A 19,243-nucleotide genomic window follows, 5' to 3' on the forward strand; every position below is an offset into this window, starting at 1 on the left:
GATATGCAGGGAGAAACAAGACTGTCAGGTTGTCCTTGAAAAGAATGGCCTATATCAATGAAGAAATGTACTCCAGGGCATATGCTACTTGGGATATTTAATTTCATCCTCAAACCTGTCTGAGCCGCTATGAAGAATATAGTAGAGAAATGATAGTTGTGTGGAGTCTCACACAAGTCATGATTTCAGGGTGGGCACCTCAGTGCTTTATTTTCAGAAAGGTCACAGCCTCAGGAATTCATGTCTGAAAAGCCCAGAGCCCAGACAGAGAAGTTTCCCTGGCACTATTAATACAAACATCCACGTTCAAGCAGGGCTGGCACAGCCTGTCCCAAGCAGCCCTTCCCCACGAGCCAATTACCCCTTGCTCTCCTGTCACACTCAAAGCCCCTTGCAGAGCAGTATTCTGCTGACAGAATTACAAGATAATTATAGCTAGGTGTTTTGTATTCACTTAAGTTAATCTCCCACTTTTATTTTTCATAGTTGCTTTAATCAGTGAGGAGGCACTTCAGTTGTTGTCAGGTGGATTATTTTTCAGTCACTCGCTGCGCTGCTCTTCCTCATACTCGTGAGAGTGCCTCTTTCTTCCTGACAGACGTACAAAGAAAAATACTTCCATGATCTAAAATGAAATATGTGTTTCTTTTTCAGGTCTAGATGTTGATGGAATATACAGAGTTAGCGGCAATCTGGCAACAATACAGAAGTTACGATTTGTTGTCAATCAGGGTAAGTGATTCCTCCACCCTGGTAATGTTTTGTTTAGTACTTAACTGTCTCAGATGACAGTATTTCAGAATCTGCTATACATTAGTGGCATGGAATGATGAGCCCTGTTTTGGAAAAGAGAGGAAAGGGAAGGTAGAAAGATATTGCACAGAGGGAAATGTCAGCTAGGAGAGAGGAAAAAGAGCAGAGTAAGCAGAGGAAAATAGTAGTTAAACTTGAGATGAGAAACAAACAACAAACAAATCTAAAAATACGGGAGGAAATGGAGATGTGAAATAAGGTGGCAAAAAGCAAAGCATATGTAGAAACCAAGGAATCAAAGTGAGGGGGAAAGAAAAAGATTAAAAGGAAAAATAGCAGATTGTTTGGATGTTGAAAGTTAAACAAAACCAAAAGTAGAGCAGGGATCCAAAGGAAACCAGTGAAAGAGAAAAAGGTGCTGAAAAGAACTTAAAAGGAAATACTAAAAATGGAGTACTGACTCTGCCAAAGTCAGTGGAAGATTTACCACTGATTTTGAAAACACAAAGATTTGACCCCAGAAAACGAAAGAGGAAAGATGAATATTTTGGGGACCTGCTAACCAGAATTAGAACCATCCTGTACATATTTGCTGAACATATTTCCACAGATTCTGTCTATAATGAACACATTTCCACAAATACAACAGCACACTTTTCACTGATGTGGCCTAAAGAAATCTAACATTGATGAGTAGATCCTGCTGCAGGTGTGGAAGATGATATTGAGAACTAATAAGGATGAATGACAAATAAATTTATCTCCAAATAGTTTACTACTCTTACCAAAGAATAACTCTCCTCGCATTTAAAATCTTAGCAAATATCATCAGTAATAGTGAACCTCATGATACTACTTAACATGAAAATAAAATCAAGTTTCTCAGGAATCAGGAAAATACCAAATCTTAAATACCAAATCTTAAATTGCATTTTAAACCTTATACAATTTTGAATTAATCAAGTATAAATGTGAAGCTGCTGCAACATTTTTTGTCCTACTTTTTATGATCTTTTTATAAGTTACCTGGAGACTATTACCAGAACTGCTAAATATTGTGTGCTCTGTGTGAGGGTGATAGCTGTTGGAGAACAACTTCCTCAATTAGATTGGTACTATACATAAACTAAGACTTTTGACTCAAATATTCTCATGAAATTGAGAGATAGGAGAGATGTAAAAATATTCCCACCTTCAAGCCTCCATTTGCATCTCTAGGGAAAGTTTCAGGGGATCAGTAGGTGTTTGCCACCTCCTCAGCTATTCCAGATCAGTCTTGTCTTCAGATGAAACTGGAGGGTGAACTCTGGTTTGTAAGGAATCAGTATTTATATCAGTAAATTCAACAAGACTGAATAAATCATCATTTACCAATCAGCATCAGAGTTTTGATTCATTACTTAGGGTCTCTTAAATTTATAGTTGTTGGGTATTTGTGTATCGATAATGAAGCCTGCCTTGGCTTTCAAATGACTGTAAGCTGTATTTTGTTTGGAGACACACAGGCAAAAATGGGATTTTCTATCCTTCTTCACTGACTGAACTCTTTGCTCAGGAAAATACTGTACCATAAAAATAATGGTCCTGTCTGTCATGTCTCGTGGCATCCAAAGGTTAACATACTTGAGGTTAACTTTACTGCTCAAGTTTTCACCTAAAACAGATGGGCTGATACTGTAAAGCTAGACAGAAGTCTAAGCTGGCTTTTTGCAGCAGAGAGGGACCAGACACCTTTTTCTTCTGGTTTATACCACTGTGAAAAATGAAAAACTATCAGTAGAGTTAATAGTACATTAAAGTCATTCTGGCACTGGTTACTTAAGGCATGTGCAAAAAAATCTGTCAACTGAGTGACCAAAGGAAATTCAAAGAAAACTAATGCCTCTGGAGAACTATGTCATCATCTTATCAGTTATGATAATCACTGTTTCTTATGTTAGTCTTTACTGATGAAATGAGGGCATTCATTCATTTTATGTCACAATGGAGTGGATTTTTGATGGGCAGTGATAAAACCTATCCAAACTCCCTTTACAATCCTGTCTATAAAAAAATTCAGACCTGTACTTAGGTTTCTCCTCAGGTAAATGCATGGAGAAATGCTGATTTAGGTAAATCCTAATGCCACTTAGCAGTCCTCAAGGCAAGTGGAAGACCTGAGCATTGTAGCTCCCAAAGAATAATCCATTAATTTTTAATCACAACATTCCAGAAGGAACACGGACACCAAGGATAGCCAGCCACTGCTTCAGTAGTGTAAATAAGATCCTTTTTCTGTGCAGGCAGGAAAGAGCCCACTGAGTCATGGTGTACCTGGGAAATGCTGCAGGGAGATGAGGAAAACAGGATTTATTTATGGTGTGCTTGGGAGAACATTCTCCACCCAACGTGTCCCAGAGCCTGGTGTTCCTTGTCAATTAGGTGCTGAGGTCAGCAGCAGTTTCAGACGGCTTCATGAAGGAAAAAAGTTACCAGCAAAACTACTATGTGCTCCCAACCTTCTTTTTTCCCATTCCCCTGAAGCTCTGCAGTGGGATGATGGTCAACAACTCACTGTCCACACATCCCCATCCCTCAGTAATTATTGTGAACTCCTCAGGTCAATCCCTGTACCTTCATTTTTTGGTAATTAACAGTGGGAAAGCAGTATTTATATATATGATTTTGCCATAGTGACCTTTTTATTATTATTATTTTTTTTAGTTAAACTTTAATTTAATTATAAATGCAAACAAATGTTCTTTCAAAGCCTATTTGCATTGCAGAGATTGACTGCAATCAGTTCTTCTACAGGCCAAATACTCATTGGGTTCTTTCTTCCTCCTTGCTTTACCATTGTGTTACACCTACATTTAGAGGATATAAATAATATGGGCATTCTAGGCTGGCTGCCATACCAAAGTTTTTTTTATTAGAATAATCATTAATTAGAATATAGCAAAGCTTTATTTGGCTCCTTTTCCTATACTGTTAATGTCATCTGCAGCATCAAAAATTAAATGAGAGAACTGGTGACTATGAAAGAAAAAGAAACTAAAAGTTGACAGTTTTATCATTAAAGACATAAGAACAGTAAAAATATAAAAAAACTCTTGACATTCCAGATTTTTGGGGATTAAAAGGTATTTGCAATTAAAAAAAAAAAAAAAAAACACCAAGAAAACCTGATATGTTTTTAAATTCTCTGAACATATTTTAGATTTTGTTGTCATTTCTTGAGGTAGGCAGCTCCTGAAGAGAGTTTTGGCCTTGCCAACATGAGCAGCAGCAGAACAAACTACCTTATTTACTTTAAACCTCTCACAGAGTTTTCTTTTTCCTATAAAAGTCTATTGATATCACACCTTTTTTGCTTCTGTGCAACAGGATTATCTTTTATCTATGATTTATTTTCCCATTAAGAGCTGAAAAGATCAGTTGATCATAAGAGGACTGGGCTATAACATCTCTCAGCACTTTCAAAACTCTAAGTCATCATTTTTCAAATCACTGAATCAAGGCAGTAGAAGCTGCTTGTACCAAACTGACATCAGGAAATTCGTACTTTTCTTAGTCTACTAGCACTGAAAAATTTGGGGCTTAGAAACTAAGCCACCAAGCAGTCAATATTTCTGGCTGAGCACCTAAAGACTTCTATAATAACTGAAGGTATTAAACAGAGATACCTGTTCCTCTCATGATTCCCATATAATTCGTCCTGCCTAAAAGTGGAAATGTTAAAATAAAAATTAAAAAAAAAACCAACCAAAAAAGAAACCCACAAAAAAACCCCAAAAAACCAAAAAGTCCCAAACAGAAACATAGAAGGTGTTCAGAGGATTCTGCTGATTTTACACAAGGTCTAGTAAATTAAATCCTTTACACGCATTTATAAGGAGATTCTTTTAATTCACACCTGTAGGAAAAGGGATAAAATAACATTTATGGGTCTGTTAAGCCGTGTAAGGGGTGCTGGCAGTTCCAGGGCATGAGGTACTGCTGAAAAGATCCCTTGTTCTGGCCCAAACCCCCAGGGAGGGTCTGACATGGGCCCCAGATGGGGCTGCTCAGAGCCATGAAGGCACCACTCCATCAGCCTGAGGACAGGGGGAGGTGCTTTGCAACAGCAAAACATGGCAGGGCTGGAGCAAAAAGAACCTGGAAAAGAAAAACAAAAGAAAGGGAAGACTTTTCATCCATCAGAATTTGTAAGTAAAAGTGAATTTTTCTCTGCTTTGGTCGAAACCATTGTGCTGATTATAGAATCTCAGGATGGTTTGGGTTGGAAGAGACCTCAGAGCTCATTTCTTTCCATCACCTTGCCACAGGGAGGAGGGATTCCTTTCACAGCCAGGCTGCTCCAAACCCCATCTGAGCCAGCCCTGTGCATGGGGACTGTGACACACATTAATGAATGGGGTGAGGACCTTCTTTGTGCAAAACCAGGTTCCTTGTCCTGCTTCCACACACCTCTCCCATCAATCCTCAATTAACTCCGTGCTGAAGGCCAGGGACACCTGGAACTAGAAACTTCCTCCTTTATGTGTCCTGTGCTAATCTGCTCAGTAGCTGGAAAGGCACTCACTTTTTTATGGCTGTCAATCAAACAATTTTAATAAATTACTAAATTAACTGAAAAAAAAAAACCATAGAGCTTTAAAGAGTTCATATCATATTGCTGAAACACTAGGATTCTATCCCAATGCATACATGTTCATGGAAACTAACCATGGAAATACAGATTTCAGTACTTATTGGTTCATTCAGCAAGTGCTGGTTCATGCATAATACAAGAGAGTTCCTAATTGTCTTTATATCCAAAGCTTTGTTTGCAAAATGCTGGGTGTTTGCTGTGCAGATGACCTTTGCATCCCGTTATTTCATTAGGAATACCTTGTGTGTTAACTGCAAGGCACCACAGACCATCCAAAGGTCAATGATTGTGTTTTTACAGCTCTGTTACTCTACTTATGTACCAAAGCAGGGGCAAATATGGGAATTTTTACAGTGGCTAAATATTGTGTTATTGCAGAGAGGTGTGTTTCTTGTGGAACATGGAAAAGGACAGCCAAAGATATCTAAATATTCCTACTTTGAGGGGGAAAAAAAGTGAATTTAATCTCATTCTTCTGTTACCTCACAGTAACAAAGTATTTGGGCAAAAAAAAGAATTAAAATATTTCAGTTGTTTCTTCTATGAGAATATAATAAGATATGATTCAGTTTAGGGAAAAAATTAAGAGTAAAGTTTGAACTAGAAATACGTGAACTGATTGTGAATATTTATTAACTAAATAATTTAATAATAAAGAAAATGCCTACTTGATTAATTGTTACAGAGTAAAAATTACAATAAAACTGTCTTGATCAGTGCTTTGCAGAAGCACCATTACTGTCTGTGCAGTTGTTTAACAAGGATTTAATTGGAAAGATAAGTGAATGCACATTTAAAAGTATTGTTAATTTGCTTTATAATCACCCCATCCTTCACAGTATTGACAGCACCAGGCACAAGCCCCTTTCTCTTTTACAAGTATTATTTTCCATATGTGCACAATAAATTCTGAGGCAGTAATTGGAAATTTTATGGATTTCAACATACCTAGTGTTTTGAGTTTATAGGTGCTATATTCCTTCTCTGGAGGTTGTTCATAGGTGGCATTTTAGGTAAAATCACTGCTTCTTTATTACCCATAGGCTTTTTTGGAGGTTGTGGCATGGTAGTTTGTTGGATTTTGGGGTTTACTTTTTTTATTTTGTTTTATTTTCTTTCCTAAGAAATATCTAATTCCAATTTACTTTTCCTTTCCACTTGAAATATCAACAAAATCTTCACTTCGGCATCATTTTTGATTTAATAAACAACAGCCGTCAGAAACAGTAATCTTCAATATGTTTATATTCCATCTGCACTTATATTTATTGTTCTAAAATGACTCGGATAAATCTAATTGACAAGTAAGAGCCCAGACCATATGAGCAGCTAAGGATGATACCTTTAACCAGCAGGATTCTTCAACCCAACTGACATGTTCATTATCAATGAACTGGGAGAGGAGAGGAACAAATATTCGGATTTATTTATTTATTTGTTTATTTATTTATTTATTTATTTCTGCTGATTCTATGAGCTTGCTGGGACCATATGTCTGTGTGAGCTGGGCTATCAGGAAGCAGAGTGGTTTCCTGGCTGGCTCTGCCTCAGCCCATGGAGCTGACATGAGGATGGAGCTGCCTTTGAAACAGAGCCTCCAGGTCAATACCAATGGGCTGGGTGGTTTGTGAAGGAGGCATTTAGGTGTGGGGAGAAAAGAAGGGCTGAAAAGAAGGAGGAGGGAGCTGGGTGAAAAAAAAGAAAGAGATGTGTCCTTTTCCACAGTTTTATTTATATGAAATAAGGAAAACAAGAGGGGGGAAAAAAAATTTAAAAACCCAAAAACAAACAAACAAACAAAACCCACTCAAACCAACAACAACAAAAAGTCCCACCCCAATCCAACAAAACTTCCTGTTTAAAAATACCTCTGTCTTTCCATTGACCTCAATATCTCCATTTCAGAGGCAGGCAGGGGCTCTGATCCTCCCCCAGCAAAGCTCTATGAGCTCAGGAGAGCATGTCCTCTCTCAGCTGCCAATCCCCAAAGAGCAGCTACAAGCATGGAAGGCCAAGAAGGTTGTCACAGGCTTTATTTTAAAATTGCAGCAAGGATCACTAGATAAAAGGGGGGAAATCCAGAGGAATGGTTCTCTCAGTCACTTTCCTTTTTGTTTGTGGCTTTGTAATTTCTTGTGTGCATACGTTGATGAGATTTTCCTTTATATCTGTGCCTACCTCATATATTTTTAGATGCTTTAGATTATTCATTGTATTTTTCAAGCACATATGAGTATCTCTAAAAATACATGAATGTGGCTTTGGTGGGGGTCTAACCTTAAAGCCACCCTCCAGCCTTGGTGATGTTCCTGGTGTGCTCAAGCACAGCACAGGCAGCAAAGTCTTCCTCACGTCTGCCAGCAGCTCTTCATGTGACCAGACCCACTGAGACACCAGCAAGAGTGATCCAAAGTTCACGATGGAAATATCAGGCTCAAACTGGGTTACTTGCTAGCTGAGAACCAAAATGTCTTGAAAGCCTTGAGTCAAAAATAGTTTTTTCTTTCTTTTTCACACTTCCCAGGCAAGCACAGAAAATAAAATGGACTGAAGCAATTTTCAAAAATAATTATAAAACAGCTTGCTTCTGGGTTAAGACCTGCATATGCCAAGCTGTAGCCAAGAATTTAATTTTTAATTTTTTTTTTCCAAGCTTTAAAACTCTGACAACAGTATACTTTAGTTGAGCCCACAGTTCTTAGTGAATCAATTAATATGTGCATGTTATTCATGTGGGTTCTTTTTTCTCTCTCTGTCAGTTTTAAGCTACAGAAAATTTATTACTGTCATTCAAAGGAAAGTATATTTTCCACATCTTTCCCTTCTCTTTCCAGAGGGGAAGGGGGGAAACTATAGTACTTCTAAAAATGGCTGGTAACTATAATTCAGGTACAAAATCTAATGGAAATACTAATTTTTGCAATGAATGCTTCAAATTATTTTGTAAATAATGTACTTTATATAATAAAAATTGATAGAACTTGAATGTGAATGTATTTCCAATATAACCATTTTGTGTTCAGTGTGAAGAAAAAAAGCAGAGAGAAAAATATCCAGATTTCTAAGTCTTAGTTGCCCAAACTGCAGCTCTGTAAAATTTCTCTTACGAGTGGTATTGTCATGTTTTCCTTTTCATGTGCTGAATAAGCCAGTAGAATGGGGCAGAAGAGGCAGCAGGCTGGGTTAGTGCGGTCAGCCACAAACATACCATGGATTTTATGGCATGTATTGTATGATGAAGCATTTAAAACATGCCTTTTATTCCTTTTCTACCCGCAGCACTATTTGCGTTACAATAGCGTCTTGCTTAGTAACACTTCGAGAAGTTGAAGAGCTTCTTGATAACCCCTCAAGGAGTGTTATTTAGTTGCTGAGAAGGACTGGAGGTTTGCATGCTGCCTTTTTTTGGGGGATGCTCATCGTTGTCATGGGTGACTCTTTGTTTGGGTTTGTTGTTCTGATAGTAACGCTGCAGGAAATGCCATTCCGCAGAACTCCAAAAAAAAGCACGGAAAGGAAATAAATTATTGAGTCGTTTGGTAAAAGTACTAGCAGAACAGCTTTCTACCTATGATTTTTAGGCTGATGGGATAATTCCCTCAATATGGGGGGTGCCAGGCTCATTTGTAGATAAAATGAAGCATCAAAGGTATTTTGCATGGGATATTTGAGCTTCGAGGAGATGGACACCCTGGAGAACTAATCTGCAGAGCTCCTATTTAAAATTGGTCATGCTCAATGTCTTACAAGACTGTGGTGTGGCCTAATATTTGGAGTGGTTTCCTCCCTTGTGGTAAATATCTGTAGTTCTGTGGTTTGTGTGTAAAAGTAGCTGACAAACACAAGCTTGCTGTGGGCCTGCAACAAAAAAGGGTGATGTTATATATGGATGTACACTGCATAATAATCTGCAGGGTGGCATGGGATGGGAAGTTGTTGCACCAGGGAATTGGGCTTTATCACGGTGTTTGTGGTGTTCTGTATGTTGAGAATTGGGGAAACCATAAATGCTGTGGCAGGGGCAGCTGCTGTGAGTAGCAAATAATTTTTTGGTTGGAGGAGACTTTGGTAATGCATTTAAGAGTTGAACTCCATTGGCTGAGAGTGGTGGTGTCCAAAATTGAAAACACTCAAATGCAAAAACAAACTCTGGGAGGGAAAAAAAAAAAAAGGAAAATGAGAAAATCTAGAGTATAAGTTCTCTGAAAATTGGATACTTTTATGAGGAAACCTGTGTTCTTATATTGACTGTGTCATTTGTGCTTACATATTTCCTAGAATTACCTTACTACTGAAAATATAACACTGTTCTTAAGAATTTTTCAAGTCACTTATAGCATCTTTTTCTATGGAACTAGAATTGAATATTTCTTTTTTTTTCTTTTTTTTCACATTTCTCTCTTTTTTTCTTTTTGGTATTGTATAAAAATTCAGTGGAATTTCTTGCATGAGCAAATTATCAGAGTCCTGGAAAGCATCTTCCCTATATTCTTGGGGCAATTTGGTGTTGATTCAGTTACTTAATCACTGTTATTTAGTGCCACTTGAGAGGATGCTGAGTGTCAGAGTGACTCTCAGAAGGCTGTTGGGTTTGCAGGAGAGTTGTGCCCTTGGAGACTGAGTGCTAGAAGCTGGGTGAGATGTCTTAAAGCATTTAAGAAGCTTTAGATGCCTGTATTTAGAAAAATAATTAATTGTTCTTGACTACACCATTGGCTTTTTCACATTAAAAAAAGTTAAAATCCCATCATATAGAAGTGCATAAAAATATTGCATACATTTTTGGTGGGAAAACTTTTTCAAAGGAAGCAGCTTTAAGAAATAGTGTTATACAGTGCCACAAACTACTGTTCTGAACTATCACATACCATATATGCAAATGTAAAGAGACATTGCTTCCACCTTCTCTTCCAAGCCTTGATTTGCACTTCAGATTTATTATTTTGGGGATTATTAAACATATTAATTTAAACACTTGGAGAGGTAGTCACACTGTATTTTAATTTTGAAGTTATGCATGATACCAGAGTCTTAAAAGTGCGAATGTAGCACAGCTCTCACTTGGGTTTTCAGCTCTCATCCAAATGTTAACACCATTCAGCCTGTACCACGCCTGTTGTCAGTACAAGTAACAGGGATTGTTCAGATCTCTTGAGATCAAAGGTCCCATTTCCCAACTCTACTGTAACAATCCCAGCCTAATCAAAGCCCTTCACATGGACAAACACCTCGGGGTGAGTTGGGAGAGTGATGCCTTTTGAAATCATTCTATGAATCCATGGCTCTAATTTCAACGCATTGTCTCTTCTTTGTGTAATTACTATTATTATTTGTACAACATAGCATGGTCAAATTTTGAAATAGTCAGGGTATGGAGAGTTGAATATAATGGAAGAAATATTTTATACTATTTTTTCCCCTTCTGCTTCAGAGCCAGTGTGTAATTTTGCTCATTTATATTCTTTTTCTGTGCCCCTTTTTGCACACGTTTCCCCCTATTACCAGCTGACATAACGTGGGAGACTTGGCTCATCCATGGCTTGCACCCTGGGCTGACACTGGGACACATATGGGTAGGAGATATTTTGGGGTGACAGTAGCCTAGAGTTAGGTTATGCCAAAATCCTGACATAAACCTCAGCAGAATCTAAGTATGGCATTCCTCACCTCTCCCTAGCTAAATAAAGGTGATAATAAAAGGCATCTTTAACCTGAATTTTGCAGGTTTGCAATGATGTTACCAGAATTTGCCATAGTTGTTTTCATTACACTTTTAAGTCCCATGACTGGATTAGGTAAACTGTTAGAAAGTGGGGTAGAAAAAAGTCTCTTGCAAGAGAATAAGATGAAGTGTTTTGCTGGATTTGTACTTCTTGTAGTACACCAGAGAGATCTCCTTTTCTATTTTTTTTTTCCTTTTTTTCTCCTTTTTCTTTTTTTCCTCTTTTCCTGGTGTAATCAGATAATTAAAAAACAAACAAACAGGGATTTCAAAACACATTGCCATCAACCAGCATTATGTGCTTATGATACAGAAGATTGAGAACGACTTAATTAAGTAGATAGCAGCAGTGAAGAGAAGATGGATGCAGGGAGGAGAAGATAATTTGCTTTTGGAGGAACTTCCTTTGGCTGGCGTCAGGTTCCTTTCTAGAGACAGGGCATTGATGGAAAAGGAAAATCTAGGAGGAAAATGGCAAGAAGATTTTATCACTGAGGAGCTAAAAGCTGCTCCTTGCTGTAGGAAAAGTTTAGCTGCTTGCTCAGTGTTTTGTTCCAGGATAATGTTGACATCAGCTGAGGCGATGGGATAACAGGTTTATATTTATTATATTCCTTAAATAAGGAGGAAACCAGTACATAGCATCTGAATAAATTTAGGTGGAGCTGCATGATGCCAGACTTGAGATCTGTATGGGTGGGATGGGATGGAATTGATCCTATCTAGGAAACAAGGTGCACTTGGGAGGGGAAAGTGGAGTTGTGAAACTGTGAGTGCATCTGGTCTGAAGGGAAATTACAAAAAGACACCCAAACAGCTAAAAGAGCAATACCAAGTGCTTCTGGCATCATCAGCTGAATTTGAGGAAAGAAAACTTTTGTTTTTCTGTGCTCAATGCTTTGCATATATGAAGAGGCTGCAGCAACTCAGAGATACGTATTTTTGAATCAGAGCCACATGATAAAGCATCCAAACATAATGCAAATAATTGCAAACTGATGTATCCAGCATTTTATTATTTTTTTTAAGAATAAATAATTTAGCTTTACACATGGGCAATCCTAGCTAAAAATTGCAAATCAGAAGTCTTCTGTTTGAATGTATTTTATTTTGTTAATGGATTCGCTCATGTGAAAGGCATCTAATTGTATAATGTATTATTAGTCATTTTCTTTGGCATGCTATTAACTTTAAATAATTCTAATATTTAACATTTTATAACATGCACAACAAAGTTCTATCTCCAGCAGAGGAAAAAAACATGCATTAATAATAAAATTTTCATGACTCTTTCTACTGTGTATGTTACGATACATATTTGAGCAGAAACATGGAAAATTGAAGTGTAAAGCAACAAAGCCTGTTAGCATTTAAAGACTATACATTGTAATATGCTGTGGTCCTGTAAATACAAGAGCTGGGATATAATTCAGTACAATTAACTTATTTTAAGATCGACTCAGATATAAAGTGTGATAGGATATAACTAAGTGCATCTACTCGATGTCTGCTCAGTGATGGCTGGGCTGGAGTGTATAAAATGGTGATTAATGCCTGCTAATGGAAGTGGTCTTCACCACAAGTTGTGAGCTCTGGGGTTGTGGCTGGCTACAAAAACCACACACAGCAACAATGATAATCTCCAGTAAATCCCCAAGTTTTCCTGTGCTGGAAATAAGATGACAGGTCACATTAGAAATTTTCTCCTTATGGCGTTTTGGATTTTTTTTTTCCCCTTTTGTTTTAGTAGGTCAGATCTTGTTCCTGTGTGTTGTGGAAGTATTATGGGAATGAGCAGTGTCTAAGCTGCTTAACAAATGCACACTTTCCCCACTCCAATCTGTTTTCTGGGGACAGCCAGGCTAGTGCTGTACAGCATCCTCTCGGTTGGGTGCTATTAATGTTAATAAAATGCACTTAGCACTTAACATCTCGGGATCTCAAAAGAGCTTGCAAAGCAGCATCATTATCTTTACATTATGGGTACGGAAAATGAAGGATAGGGAGAGTAAAAGATTTGCCCAAGTTTCCATGGTAAATCAGTGACAGAGCCAGGAGCAGAGCCAAAATCTGCTGATTTATAGTCGGTCTCCTATGTAGTGTGCCGTGCCATTTCACCAAACTCCATTTGCCAAGTCCCTACTGTGTACAGAGACTGCGGATAAGGCTGCAGTCACCCTCTGAAATGTGGATTTGGGGCTCTGGATGAAGCAAAGCCAAATTAGGTCTTCAAATGCAGGTCCTCCCCTGTGATGCTTCTCCAAGTGCAGTGCCACCTGTGCCATAGACAGCAGGGCAAGGATGCATGAATAATTGAAATGCATTTGTGCTGGGGCTGCAGAGTAAAGGGTCCCAGTCCTTGAGGACTCCCAGGTATGTTTTACATGGGAATGAGCTCCTGGTTTGCATTCCTGTGGTTGCAGGGATGTATTGCCATGCATCGTGTTTGGCATGACTAAGCCTCATGGAGCTGTGTGCATTTTGTGAGTATTTTGCAGTCAGTTTTGGAAATGACTCCATCCAGATAATATATGAGCAGATATGTATGTTGAAGGGCTTGTGCTAACATCTCTGTGAGATACCAAAATATTGCTAGCTATGTTTGGCAAGTAGGAAAATGAGGAGCTGAGTAACATGCCTACAGAAGTTTGTGATGATTCAGGGATACAAACCAAGTCCCCTTGTTTCAAACCTCTGTCCTAGCCTCAGGGTCACCCTCCTTTTCACCTCCCTTAGGAGGCAAAATATGGATCAAAAGCTAAAAAGAACCAGCTGACTTCTTGCCAGACTGGGTCACAGGGGTAAGCAGGCAGCCAAGGGATGGGTTTGGTCATTGTGCTCAGCCCTTGGAGGTGAGAATCCTTCTCCCACCAGTGAAACAGCCCTGCAGTTCCCCCTCACACTTTTATGCCTGTGTTTACAGTATTACAATTACAATGTCAGGGATTAATTTCTTTGGTGTGTTTGCATGTGTGTACCTGTGTTTCAAAAAATCTCCCTTGAAGGGCAAATGTGCACAGTACACAAGGTAACAAGGAATCATTAATGTGAGAGGAGGAGGAAAATCCAGTGCCTCCCAGATCTGTGGTCACCTTCCTGGGGCCCCTGCTGGGACAGATCCCACCTGATGAGAAGCTGTGGCTGAACTGGAGTCCTCTAATTTTCAGATTAATCATAATTCCAGACCCTGAGTTACCTACAAAGGGTCCTGTCCCTGAGCTGAGCCCCCATGCTGACCTGCACTGGTCAGTCCCACCCATGGTACAGGCAGCATTTATCCCTAGCTTTCCTTCTTCCTTCTGGCTAACCAGTTTTATCCACTTCTGGACAAGCCTGAATTTACTGGGGTGCTTCCTGCTGTTACCACAGGATCACAGAATATCCTGAGTTGGAAGGGATAAGAATCCCAACCCACCAGAATCATCAAGTCTAACTTCTGACCATGCAGTTCACTGCAAAGGTGCTGTAATTCAGGCACCTACTTATTTCTTCCCACTATTTTGTTAAGAATTTGGGGTCTTGCCTGTGTGGATGAGGCCACATCATGCCATGATTTGATATCAATATGAGTTGACAGCTGTTTGTTCTCTAAGAGGCATTCTGGCTGCAGGCTTGGTGAATAGGTGTGTGTGTGTCTGAGCTCCGCTTGGCTGTTCACAGCTCCACAAATCTGTCCATGTCTGCACACAGCTTGTTGGATTTGGGCTTTTTTTCCCCATCCTGTGTGTAAATGGGCCCTAAAAAATCTGAGTTATTCTTTCTCTCTCATCCTGGCGAGTGATATCAGAGCGCTTTCAAAGACTTCAGGTTTTCAGTGAAGCTCGTACTGCTGTGTGATTTTGTTTGTGCTGATGAAAATGAAGAATTTAGGTTGGGCTTTGTAAGAAAAAAGCTAATGCAAGGTGGACAACTTTATTATAAATCCCTATGCATTTCAAAGCCTCAGTTGGACTAGAAAGCAAGATAGCAAGAACCACAAACATGGGTTGGATTATTTCTTGTTAGGCAAATGTAATACTGTGAAAGATTGACAGCACGGGAAACTGGAGTCCTCCATTTATCCACACTTCATTCCTAATATCTGGCTTCAGCAGCAGATTGTAACCATAGAAAGGCTATAGACTCTGGGTGAAATGGCACTCCCTTTTGGATCCAGTTTTATAAAAGAAAACAATTATTCACAGAATGCGTGTCTTTATTCTTTATTGCACATTTCAAAGTCCCCATGAATACTCATTTGCATGTGACAGCTAATGCTGCATCTTGTATTGGCCAGTAAGAGGCATGATTGCACTAAATTGGAAGCAGCAGGCACAGGTTTTCTTTTAAGGATGGGGGTGGGGGTAGCCATCCACTCGTACTGTTCTCAAGTCTTCAGTCAAAACGGTTTTAGAACAGTTGCAAGTCTAGTTACTGGGATAATAAATCCCAAATTAACTGAATATGCAGATTTCACTTCCATTAGGTTACACTCTTTATCTTTTGTTAACAATCCCAACTTTTTTAAGCAGTGGAGAAGTGGGGAATTGAAAATACCGAACTGGTACTTCAGGAGTGAAAAAATTAGGACAGTAACATGCCCCAAAACTGTTGCTGTTATTTATTTCCCCCCCTCTTTCTTTTTTAGAAGATAAACCCAGATAAATATATTTATTCATGCTGCATAATTTTTTCCAAATGATCTTGTTATGTGACTGACACACAGGATAGCAGAACCCCAGCAATGCAGAGAGGCTGCTGCCAGCGTTGCTCACAACAAAATTCTATGTACACAGCAGCCACAGAAAACATTTATTTGGTAGCACATTCCTTTTTCCTTTAGAAGCTTCGACTCAGGAGCTCGGGGAGATAGCGAGATAAATACTCCTATGGCTCCTGTGTAATCTCTTTGAAAATTATCTGGAATATAATGGGGACAAAAGCAGCTCCTTGAAAACTACCCGAAACTCTTTTCTTAAATGTAATCTCCCAGCATAATCAGAGAGCAGAGCAACTAGCTGCTAGGAGCGAGGAGATTAATGAAAACACCTTGAAAAGGTTTAGTACAGAAAACGGTGTATCGTGACTGCTCCTTTCTAAAAAGTTAAAATTGAAAGTTGCTGGTTTTTCTTTCTATTTTTTTTTTTTTTTTATTCCCCTCCTTTTCCCCGACAGCTCAAGGCTGTCACACTTTTCGTTAGAAAGCCCTAAAAAGCCATAGGAATTTTAGCTAGAACATCAGAAAGTTATCATGCATGCAGTTTAACAATGAGATTACCTACAGTACGGTTTTTTCCCAGCAAGAAAACTATGTAAAAATCATTGCATTCCAAGTAACAGACAGGACTTACTTTGTAAGATGGATTTCAAAAGATCTGGAGGCTTCTGTTCCTTATAAAACTATGCCAAAGACTATTTAAGTGGCCAGTAATATAAACATTATGCTACTAACACTGAACAGTTTATCACATAAATATAATTGTCTTCTTTTAGAAGAATAATAAAAGCCGAATCCATATGTTACACATTATTTAAAATTGTTTTCTGCAAGATGTATTAATCCCAGCGAAGAAGCAATTCTTCTGCTATAGAAGTAGAACAGCAGTTTTATTTTATTACATTGTCATTGTTTAATTTGTTTGTTCCCGGTAGTAGTTTCACAGATTTTTATGAACTGTTACTTTTATGGAAAGTCAAGTTACAAATGATGGACGCTGTTTGCTTGCAGGAACAGAAAGGTCACGAAGGTAGATAATGTATTTATTTATTTACTTACTGTAGTCCACCTTTTTTATTTTTTTTAATCCCTCAATTCTTAGCAGAAGCTAAAATAACTTGTGGTTTTTAGACCCAGGAGGCACATATTTTGATATTGCTCCTCAGAAGCACTGTTAGCTCTGCAGTCTATTCAAATTTGGGAGTAGAATTTAAAGCTCGGATAAACAACGTTTGGTAGCAATGGCTGTGCAGAGCTTACAGTTTATCTTTAGAGAAATGTGATCTTGCAGCTAAATGTCATTTTGTCTATTTGTTTTTATGAATTTGAGCTGAACGCTAGAGCAAAAACTTGTTTGCTAGAAAACCAGTTGCACTCAGGACTAAATTATTTTCCACTGATTAAAAAAAAATTTTGTTCTAGATAGTGTAAGGCTTAATTTTGAATTCCTCTGTTCTAGAATTTAAATTTATTTAGTGTCATGTGCAAACCTGAACCCTAGATTACTCATAGTGTAGCCTAATGACACGATGAGACTTTAAATAACTTTAAGACAAAAAGCAGCTCTCAAAAATTGACTGTTTAAATGTAATGCGGAAAAAGGGCTTAAGCTGCTGAAATATTTTGGGCATGTTCACATCTGTAAATGAGGCTGAAATATCTGGGCTATTTAAACAGGAACAAGTCTAAAAATATTTTATTTAAAGAAATTAATTCTACCAGCCTCACCAATAAAACAGTCTTTTTAAGGCACATAACAAAGTAAATGCAAAAGGAAATATGTAATTCCAAATGTTTGAATTATTGCAATTATAATACAAATCAAAATCAAAGTAGATGAAAAATATTAAAAATAATTCTCTTTTTTTTTCATAGTTACTCATCCTTATCAAATATGCAAAATACAAGAGATGCTTTTTGACCTTAGACACTTAATGATTGGTTGTAAGAGCTGAAAGAAATCTCTCTGTTCTAGAAAATGCAACTGTCTGCCTGCTTTAAACCAGAGTCTTCCTCAGCTGGAATGCCACCAACTTCATTATGTGCTGTCCACATCCCAATAGGAAATACAGTGCCATGGCTTGTTCAAATCATGGTCAGATCCTACCAACAGTTATTCTCAGAATTTTATTTCATTTTTTTTAATGGGTTGTGGTTTGAACAGTGCTTTTGACTGAAGTTAGCTACCAGCAATGCTCAATCTCTTGTTTTCTCTGTGCTGCATCACTTTTAATCAGTCCAGTTTTGATAGGGATATTTTACCTATGTAAAACAAATAACTAAATCCCTTTTTTTTCCCTTTTTTACCTCTGCTAATCTTGATAACCTTTCTTTAAACTGCATAATATGATATGCTTTAATACGTATATATTTGTGTAGATAAAAAAATCTGTGTTTAAATAGATGCTAACTGTGGATATTTGAGGTTGTGTCTCTTTGTGGACTCTGTGTCAGTTTTTCTCTTTGTGCTCTGTTTCTCGCTGCACCTTTTGTCTGCATTAACTGCTTCGGTCACAAACTTTTTCCTCACTCCCACAATGTGCTTTTATAATGCCTGACACAACGGGGCATGGATCTGATGAGGGCATCTTGTCACTCCTGTGGTTATAATAATCCAGATGGTGATACCACCACCAAAAGTATAATAATAATAATAGTAATAATAATGAACTACCAACAACAGCAGCAACCAATAATAATCATCATTATGTTATTTTTGCTACAAGCATTCACAGTCCTGGCTGTAAAATCTTCTCCTTACAAAGTCTATAAAAACTCAGTAAAAGTTTTAATCAAGGAAGTTTTAAGGATGAATTTATTTATTTAGATTTTTCATATTAAGGAAAAGAATCGCGTTTGTCGGCTGCAGTTTTAGAACTAACAATATGAGTTTCAACATGGCCATGAAAAATCTAACTCATTGTTTCACATTATCATATATATTGGCCTAGACGTATATGTGTGAGGTTTCTTGCTTGTTTTGGTTTTTTTGCTGTCAAGGAAATTGCAGCAACACATTTTTATTTCCTTTGTCTTTGTGACAGAGTGGGATACACTCGGGTCAAATGCTGAACTCCATTTTATATTATAAATACATTTTAGATTAGGGCATACTTTTTGCATATGTAAGCAAGATTATTAGGAGGTGTTCCAGTCGCTCTTCAGGCTGAGAATAGTTGTTGACACTTCATTAAAGAAAATCTGGGATATTTTTAACCCAGATTGGTTCAGTGACCCAGTTTCTGGCTCGTGTAGGTGCAATTCAGGGGACAGTGACGCACAGGTCAAAATGAGTGGGTTGGGCTGGGCAAGGGTTTTTTTGACAGGCATTGAGCACCATCAGCAGAAACTTGTCCATCAACGTGCTGAAAGCACCCAAACAACTGCCCAGGACTGTAAAATGGAATTGTCTCCTTGTTAACCACCCCGTTCCCGAGGA

At 38.1% G+C, this 19,243-nt stretch overlaps 1 protein-coding gene across 1 annotated transcript in view; it reads left to right on the top strand.

Annotated features, from left to right (window-relative positions):
• The window catches only part of ARHGAP15 (Rho GTPase activating protein 15), a 321,465-nt gene that overhangs the window by 216,507 nt on the left and 85,715 nt on the right, over window positions 1–19,243 (top strand). The window contains exon 11 of the mRNA XM_033064260.2: window positions 655–732. Within this exon, the coding sequence (XP_032920151.1) occupies window positions 655–732 (78 nt within the window). The remainder of the gene's footprint in view (window positions 1–654; window positions 733–19,243) is intronic.

The sequence above is a fragment of the Catharus ustulatus genome, chromosome 7 (genome assembly GCF_009819885.2).
Source record: "Catharus ustulatus isolate bCatUst1 chromosome 7, bCatUst1.pri.v2, whole genome shotgun sequence".
In the NCBI taxonomy this organism is placed as follows: Eukaryota; Metazoa; Chordata; class Aves; order Passeriformes; family Turdidae; genus Catharus; species Catharus ustulatus.